We start from the raw sequence: 9884 nt of genomic DNA on the forward strand, positions 1-9884 counted from the left end.
CATAGGGGTAAAATGCAGTTTTTGGCTTATAACTCAAAAACCAAAGCTTTAAGAGCAAATCTGACATGGGGTTAAACTATTTATCAGGTCAAGATCTATCTGCCCAGATGAATCGGACAACCCGTTGTTGGGTTGCTGCCCCTGAATTGGTAATTTTAAGGAAATTTTGCTGTTTTTGGTTATTGTCTTGAATATATATTATAGATAGAGATAAACTGTAAACAGCAATAATGTTCAGCAAAGTAAGATTTACAAATAAGTCAACATTAACGAAATGGTCAGTTGACCCCCTAAGGAGTTATTGTCCTTTATAGTCAATTTTCAACAATTTTTATAAAATTTGTAAATTTTTACTAACATTTTCCACTGAAACTACTGGGCCAAGTTCATTATAGATAGAGATAATTGTAAGCAGCAAGGATGTTCAGTAAAGTAAGATGTACAAACACATCACCATCACCAAAATACAATTTTGTCATGAATCCATCTGCTTCCTTTGTTTAATAGTCACATAGACCAAGGTGAGCGACACAGGCTCTTTAGAGCCTCTAGTTTCTAAATTAGCAATACATCTTCTTGCTTTCAATTTTGAAGAAGTCAAACATGTTGAAATATCTACTTTAATTTCATAAAACATCAGAGATTGAAGATATTTCAAATACAATGTAGATACATATATACACAAAAGAAAATTATATATTAATTCATCTTAATCAAAGTGGCACACTTTCTATATTAGAAACCTATCTTAATAGAATATGACAGACATAACTTTAAATCCTTTGGAAAATCACATGTGTTGTAGAGTTGTTAATAATTCACTGTAAATATCAAACCGTAAATGGAGAAAACAGATATCCACAAAATAAATGTAATATGCAAATGTAAATTATACTAATAATGATGAATATACAGTATTGTCAAGTCAATTCCCTGTTCATTTGACGATTAACACACAGGGATAAACCTATATATAATAGTTGTACTATATAGGGCAGATGTTAACAACTAGATACTAGTGCAATCAAGAATTTGTAAATGTTAAAAACAAAATAAAAAAATAAATTTCTATGTGTTTTAGTGAAAAATAAAAAAGATGTTTGTCATATCAACTCACCCATCAAAGATGAAAGGTATGATGGTTAAATCTGTCTGTCTGTCAATCAACACTTCAAAAGATAAATCAATAGAAAACCAATTTTCATGAAATTTTAACACAGCATTAGGATGAAAACTCACTTTCCATTTTGATTTTTTTCTATTATGTTCTTTAGGAGTAAAGGTACTTAACCAAGACATTTTTTCACATATTGTGCGCTCTTTCAATTATGCTTATTTGATTTCCTCAAAACTTTTCACTATTGTTTGGATTTATAAAAGAAATTTCGCCTTTTAAATTTAAAATTTCTCTATTTGTCTTGCCAGATTTACAGGACTTTAACTGTCAGATAAAGCAAATTTTTAGATGATGCACCATAACTAAAGCATGTTAAGAATCATATACAAGAAACTTTATATAATTATTGGAATTGGTGAAAGTAAGACAGGATATGTTTTTGGAAATTTTTTGTTTTCATTCCAGAGTTTTGGAACTTTGACTGAAAATGGCTCTGAGCACCCCTCCCTCTTTCTCCAATTATATTCGTATTGCTACGCTTAAGCTATATCACACCCATTTGCTTAAACACATTGAATTAGCCTTCTTTACTGAGCAGACTTTTTAGATTTTGTCTCTTAAAGAATTTTGCAAAAATATTTGATGATTCGTTTTCAATTTCCTATATTATACTTTAAAACTTCTTTCAGGTATAGGTGAGTAAACTACAAATCTCAGATGGTGTTTAATTAAAAAGAAATTGTATGCTATAATTAATTGCATGTAGGATAATGGTGGAAATTGAATTTGTACTTGTCTTAACTATCATTCATTAGTAAAACATGGTGGAAAGAATGTGTAATGTCATTTTCAGTAATGTTGCATGTGTTTATTTACCATAAACAGTTGAACAACTAAAACAAAGAAGTTAAAGCATAATTAAATTGGTCTCTCAGTTGTAAGTCATGCTCAGTACACTGCACACAGAAGGCAGGAATGATTTTAACAGCTGCTGCTAGTTATCAAATTGGATCCTCATACGTAACAATCATTAAACAAGTTTCATCGTGAATCATAAATTTTGAAAATTTTAATGAGAATTTTTTTTATAAACAGTAATTTCTATATTTTGACTTTTCTCTACTTGTTGCTTAATACAATAAAGATCAAAAGTCTTTAGATAAGTTGTGAAATAAAGGAGGTTTGAATGCTGCAGTAGGGAGTACAATTTATTTGTTGTATATGGATGGGTTATAAAAAAAGGAATAGGACTAATGTTGCTAAGGAATAGGCTACAATGTTGTTAGCTCACCTGGCCTACAAGGCCATGTGAGCTTTTCTCATCACTTGGCGTCCGTCGTCGTCGTCTGTCGTCGTTAACAATTTTTCAAACATCTTCTCCTCTGAAACTACTGAATGGATTTGAATGAAACTTAGCATGATTGTTCCTTAGATTATCCTGCACAAAGTGTGTGCTTCGATTTTTGTGTATTCTTCCCTGGGTTATACAAGGAAAATTGTATTCAGGTGATTGATTTTCAATAAATGTATTTCAAGTCTTAAAAAAAAAAAAAGATAAACTGTAAACAGCAAAAATGATCAGCAAAGTAAGATCTACAAATAAGTTAATATGACCAAAATTGTCAATTGACCCCTTAAGGGGTTATTGTCCTTTAATGACAATTTTTCACAATTTGTTCATCATATTTGCTAACTTTAAAAAATCTTCTCCTCTGAAACTACTGAATGGATTTGGATGAAACTTAGCATGATTGTTCCTTAGATTATTATACACAAAGTGTGTGCTTCGATTTTTGATCCGTCAAAAATTATGGCCGCAGTTACTTAAAATAGAACATAGGGGTCAAATGCAGTTTTTTGGCTTATATCTCAAAAACGAACGCATTTAGAGCAAATCTGACATGTGTAAAAATGGTCATTAGGTCAAGATCTATCAGCCCTGAAATTTTCAGATGAATCAAACAAACCATTGTTGGGTTGCTGCCACTTAATTGGTAATTTTAAGGAAATTTTGCAGTTTTTTGTCATTATCTTGCATATTATTATAGATAAAGATAAACTGTAAACAGCAAAAATGATCAGCAAAGTAAAATCTACAAATAAGTTAATATGACCAAAATTGTCAATTGACTCCTTAAGGGGTTATTGTCCTTTAATGACAATTTTTCACAATTTGTTCATCATATTTGCTAACTTTAAAAAATCTTCTCCTCTAAAACTACTAAACCAAATTCAACCAAACTTCAACTGAATGATCAGTAGGGTGTATAAAATAAAGTTTGTGCTTTATTTTCTATTTCGTCAAAAAACATGGCCGTCATGGCTAAAAATAGAACACAGGGTAAAATGCAGTTTTTGGCTTATATCTCAAAAACTCCAGCATTTAGAGCAAATAAGACAAGAAGTGAAAGTATTTATTAGGTCAAGGTCTACCTGTCCTGAAATTTTCAACCGAATTGGGTAACTGTTTTTTCAGGTATAATGCCCCTGAATTGATGATTTTAAAGAAATTTTGCAGTTTTTGGTTATTATCTTGAATATTATTATAGATACAGATAAACTGTTAATAGCAAAAATGTTAAGCAAAGTAAGATCAACAAATAAGTCAATTTGACCAAAATTGTCAATTGACCCCTTAAGGAGTTATTGCCCTTTAAAGACTTTTTTCACAATTTGTTCATCATGTTGACTTACTTTAAAAAATCTTCTCCTTTGAAACTGCTGTATCAATTTCAGCCAAACTTAGGCTAAATGAGTTTCAGAGTATCTAGTATAAATTTTATATTTCATTTTCTTGTATGTCAGAAACATAGCTCCTATGGCTAAAATAGAACATAGGAGACAATGATTTTTTTTTTTGCTTTTGAAGAAAATAGGACGATTCAAAGAACATTTAAATAAATTGAAAAGCCAAAATAATCATTGATAAGAGATTTAACCAAAAAAATTAAGGTGAGCGATTCAGGCTCTTGAGAGCCTCTTGTTTAAACATTGTAGTGGAATTAACCTTAGAAAGGGACACTAATAATTTTGTTTCAAGTCACAATGTTAGTTTTCCAAACATTTTAAAATATTTGATAGATATGTTTAAAAAAAAGTAATTTGATAAACATTTTCCAATTATAGTTTGCACCTTTTTTGTAAAGTTTGATATGGCAGCCTCACAGTTTTTTTTCATGTCCGATCTATAATAGTAGAGGGGCATTATGTTTTCTGGTTTGTGCATCCGTTCGTCTGTTTGTCCATTTGTTCGCCTGTCCCCCTTCAGATTAAAGTTTTTGGTCAAGGTTGTTTTTGATGAAGTTGAAGTCCAATCAACTTGAAACTTAGAACACATGTTTACTATGATATCATCTTTCTAATATCAATGCCAAATTAGAGTTTTAACCCCTTGAAACTTAGTACACATATTCCCTATGATATGTTCTTTCTTATTATAATGCCAAATTAGAGTTTTTAGTCCAATTTCACAATCCACTGAACATAGAAAATGATAGTGCGAGTGGGGCATCCCTGTACTATGGACAAATTCTTGTTTTTTTATAAGATAGAAAGTCAAGTTCTGCAATCTAAATCCCTGCATTTGTCATTTCAGGTCCTTTAGCAGTACAGATGTGATGAGGCGGTGATTCAGTGCAATACTATACTCAAGTTAGCCATATTGGAGAGTTACAAGGCTTCATGATCTCAGTTATTGATTGTTTTGCTTGTTTATGGCATGAAATGCTATTTGTATTGTCTTATTAGTTGATATTGTATGTGTCTTGCTTCAGATTGTATGAAATAATACAACTATGAATAATCTATGCAGTTTATGATGTGATAACTATATACTGGTAGTTAGTTTTATGTGTAGTCATGTTTATGTATAATGATATTGAATAGGAGATAACTGTGATGAGATACCAAGTTGTGTCTTGAGATAAATTCAACTGTACAAATTATTACTTCTGGGACATGTTTATTTATAGAAAACCTTTATCAGTAGAAGGCTTCTTTTTTTTTTACACCATTTGGGATAATAAAAAATGATAACTAAAATTCAATCATAAAGAAGGTTTATGATGAAGGTGTAAGATTTTGCAATTTCGTTTTTGTCAGTTTGTTCATGTACTGTTACAATTATTATCACATGCATGTTTGATAATAAATGCATTCATAGAAGGTACCATCAAAAATGATGTGGACTTTAATTTTAATGATTTTAGCTGAGCTTTTGTAGTAAGTCAAAATGTGCACCTTCAAATAAACCTGCCTGCAATATTGATAAAAGAAGAATGTTTTGTATTATATGACCTTTTTACTTGATAATTGATATTTTTATATTAATTAATAACTGGGGAGGGGTGTTGGTTTATTCTAAAATAATACCAATGCATTAATTTAATTTTTTTTAAATAGAAAGAACACTAAATTCAAGTTTTCAAGCTTATTTGATGGTGAAATTTTGTATAACTACTAGTAGGTTTAACAATTTATATCATAAAATCTTTTACAGGAACTGAAACATTTTCTTTATAGAATGAAAATAACAATACATAAACTTTCAATACACGTATATGTTAGAGGATAATATGAAGTAAGATCATATGTAGTTACTTATACCAATGAAAACTTGTCATCTCTTCTCTTGGAACTTTGATAAGCATTGTGATTCAAATAGAAAACTATTGGTAAATATTTTATACCTTTATTCATTTGGTGAAATTATTATCTCTTGCTCAAAAATTGTTTATTTTTGCAGTGTTTAATTTTCACTTATTTTTGTCTGTTAGATTACAAATAAGATATGATTGAAATAGCAATGGTAGTCAGCTCTTTTTTCCTCCATCATATCAAAGTCCAAATATTGGTAGGCAATGGAAATCTGTGCACCATATTAATTATTGTATTTTTGTTCAGATGAGCAATGTGAACGCATACAAAAAATGAAAAAATTATTGAAATAATTTGTATTTAGAAACTGGGTTAATATTTATTTGTTCATTAATTAATAGGTGAGGAAGAAAACTCAATACCTCTTTTTTCAGTTTCTTGTTTCCAATTGATGAGTGTAATAATTGTATTTAATTGTCTCATACTCTATAGGAAATATTCTGACAAATTCATCTCTCATCTATTTTGCACGAACAGGCATCCTCTTCCTTGATATAAATCTAATTAAGAATAAATGTATTATAGATTGTGTTATGAAAGACTGTTATTGTGAAGAAAATATTATTTTTAACATTTTAAAATTTACTGATTATTGTCTTTTAAAATTAAATATCACTTATTGTTACTGGTAGACTAAAAGTGCTTTCTGTATTATGTGCAATTTATAAATGTTGTCAGCCATTTGTTGTAAGTGTCTTATTTGTTTTAATCTCTTTAACTTTTTGCAGTTGCTCTGATAGTATCTTTCTATCTTTGTCAATTGTTATTTGTATATTTTGTTAAAGTAGGAATAGTGGATTATGCAAGATAACCATCCTTAAAGATTTGTAAGGAAAGTGAATTTGTCAAATAAAGATTGGAGACACATGATATGAAGACTTGCCAACACAAATTGTGATGTGATGGTCACAAGTGCAGTTCTAATTACAAAACAGAGCAAAACCAATAAAATTAAAAGATGTTTTCATCTCAAACTGACAATGATGACTTCAAATACAGTACTCCCTGTCTTATCATAACATGCAAAATATGATTTATAAATATCTTTGAAACACTGACTTAGATTTCATAACATTGTGGAGTATGTCTCTGACTGTCTACAATGAAAGTGATGAAAGATGCCTTTAAATCAAAAGAGGCATTACACATCATATTGCATTAGAATGAGTAATTGATATTTATGCAAAGTATTCAATGACTTTATTAAGCTGCCTTCACCAATTCACAATGGTTGATCTAAGCATACCTGTTTATTTCTATGATTTTGTTGTAGTATCTATAAATATTCACAAACAACTTCCAATGATTATTTTCTTTTACTGCTTTGGGTTGATAGGCATTGGTAAATGAACATCGAAATTAGATGTAATTGGATGGAAAGTTGCATATGTTTTTATTTCATTAGTTTTCAATGTTTTTAAATAGTCAAAATTAGAAATTGTTTTAAACTTGTAACTGTGTCATAGATATAAAGATGTAAAATCATATAGATGTAAAATCTAAAAAAAAATCTGATTTGGCCAGAAGATTTTACATTTGCAAAATTATATCAATTCAGGGGAGATAATGTTTGCAATTTCAAAATTCAGGGAAGATAATTGATAAAAAAGTTATTGTACAAGTAAAACAAATTTTTTATTATTGTATAATTTAATTTTGGATGTAACACATCTTCTGATTGGCTGAAGTAGTTTTGTTTATCAGCTCATAGACATAATTTTGTCATGTGACCATGATGTCATCAACGTTTTTTCCTGATTTTCCTGATTTACCCCCGTTTAAAATGGAATTAAGAATTAAATTATAAGAAATGGCTGTACTATTTTTTCTGTCTATTTGAAATAACATTAAAAAAATGTGGCTATGCGGGGTATTCAGTGTGCACCACATTTTTGACACTTCATAGACAGAAAAAATATTACAGTCATTCCTTAAATAGAATGGAAAGAAAACAAAAATATTTACTTAATATTTGCTTTAAGTAATTGATATGAATTATGGGGAAACTAAAAATGATCAATTATTTTGGATAAGTTATTCACCCAAAATTGTCCCTCAATTAAATAATTAAGTTTAGAAACCAAAGTTTCTCAAACCCAGGTTTTATAATAGTGTCTATAATTGAATTTTTAGTTTATATATACATTTATCTTTCCTTTAGATAATAGAAAAAATTAATCATAAAAATGGAAAGAGCTATCGACTTTGACTATTTAAAAATATGTTTTTCATATTACATAATGTTATATCATTATTATGCTTGGCCATGGATTGTTATGATTTTTTAAGCGTCATATATATTACTTGTTATTTATATTTTATTTGCCTTTTATTTATTTTTACAATTTTAATAAAGACTGAATAAAAGAGTTTTTGTGTGTACTTTATTATCTCTAATCCAAGCTGTGAGAGAATGTCTAGACATTTTTAGTTACTGCGAGTCCATTTTTATTCAGGGGATACCAATTTATGTGTTTTTTTTTTGTACAGATTTACCACAAATTCAAATGTTCAACAAAAGCACATTTTCCATACTTGATAGGCTTTGTATATAGAGATTGACAAAACCACGAAATCAGTTTACCCACGAAAATGTCAGTTTTCCTCAATCCAAGAAAATTGATAGCCACAAAAATAAATGAATCCAGTTTCTGAATTAGAAGGATATCGCTTGGTCTATACCACATACAAAACAAACTGCAAGGATTTATTTTAGTTGATTATACCATCTTATAGACTACTTCTAGTATAATTGTAGTAAGCCAACCCACTAAGGTTCATACCAAAGTGACAATTTATCATAGTGAATATTTCTGCCATTTTATATTTTTAGTACCCTATCAACAAGGTCGAAGGGGACTTTAAGTTTTCACTCCATCTGTCTCTTTGTCTAATTGTCAGTCCAGCAAATCAATTTTCCACTTTTTCTTGGTGCTTGAAGATATTAATTTCATATTTTGTGTATTGTTTTATCATGACAAGTTGCAGATCAAGTTTTAATCACAGGGACTCGGTTAGCAGATTAAAATTTTGTAAATCAATGTTTTTAATTTATTTTTAATTATTTCTTGTCTATTTGCATTACTTTATTAACGTATTTAACGTTGCCATCACTATTTCTTTGTTTTCTGGCAATGTGCAGTTTACTATCCATATCCGGATACGGAAAAAACCTTCCAGCAGAATTAAGCAGTTATAGGTCACTAAATGGCTTTTAACAATGAGCAAAGCCCATATTGTATAGTCAGCTATAAAGGATTTTGACATGACAAAATGTTCCAACGAACCATAAAACCATAAGCACTGAATTGCAGGCTCTTGATTTGGGACAGACACCTAAAGAATGTGGTACATGTATATGTTTGTAGGCATTCCACCCTCCTTTAAACTGTGACAGTGAAATTAAACATAAACTTAAGATTACTACAGACCACAAAAAATAACTCGTGAAGACAAGACACAATTGGTATAACTATCTGTCTGCACCGCTGTAATCAATTTGTATAAAGCTTTAGAAGTTTCCCTGAATATTCGTACATTGTACGCAGATACCTTAGTTTCTGTCTGCCATCTGTTCATTGTCCTTGACCTAATTTTCATGGTTTAGCAAATGCTTGAAAATAAATTAAGGGTTTTTTGTCATGTGAATTTTTTACTTATTATGAATTTATGAGTACATAAGATAAAGATTAGTTAAAGATATTTTATTTCCTAATCATAGGGCTCATAACAAGCATGTAATCACATAAAGTAAAAATAAAAAGCTTTCTCTCCCACTCGCATACACTCACACATACAACTATTGTTCTGATTAAGGATGATTGATTTAACGTACAGTACAACATGTAAATGAAAAATTAAATACAGATAAAAATACAGACACAAATGTATTTTTATTTTTTTATGAGGAGAGTTGCCTACATTGTATATGTGGAACGAAGGATAATGTAGTAGGATAACAATATTTGGTGTATGGATTCCTTGTAACGCCCATGTGTCCACTAGACAGATTTCACCTGACCTCGACCTCATTTCATGCATAAGTGTTCAATGTCAAAGTCAAATGATTAATACAGTTACTCAGATCCTATAAGCAGTAGGTCAACTATAT

General features: G+C 29.7%; 1 protein-coding gene across 4 annotated transcripts in view; it reads left to right on the forward strand.

Annotated features, from left to right (window-relative positions):
- Window positions 1–8140, forward strand: part of LOC139512864 (transmembrane protein 245-like) — a 34102-nt gene extending 25962 nt beyond the window's left edge. For all 4 annotated transcript variants that reach the window (XM_071300800.1, XM_071300802.1, XM_071300801.1 and 1 more), the window contains one exon: window positions 4713–8140. In XM_071300800.1, the coding sequence (XP_071156901.1) occupies window positions 4713–4746 (34 nt within the window). In that variant the 3' untranslated portion in view covers window positions 4747–8140. The remainder of the gene's footprint in view (window positions 1–4712) is intronic.
- Window positions 8141–9884: the final 1744 nt, after the last annotated feature.

The sequence above is a fragment of the Mytilus edulis genome, chromosome 2 (assembly GCF_963676685.1).
Source record: "Mytilus edulis chromosome 2, xbMytEdul2.2, whole genome shotgun sequence".
Lineage (NCBI taxonomy): Eukaryota > Metazoa > Mollusca > Bivalvia > Mytilida > Mytilidae > Mytilus > Mytilus edulis.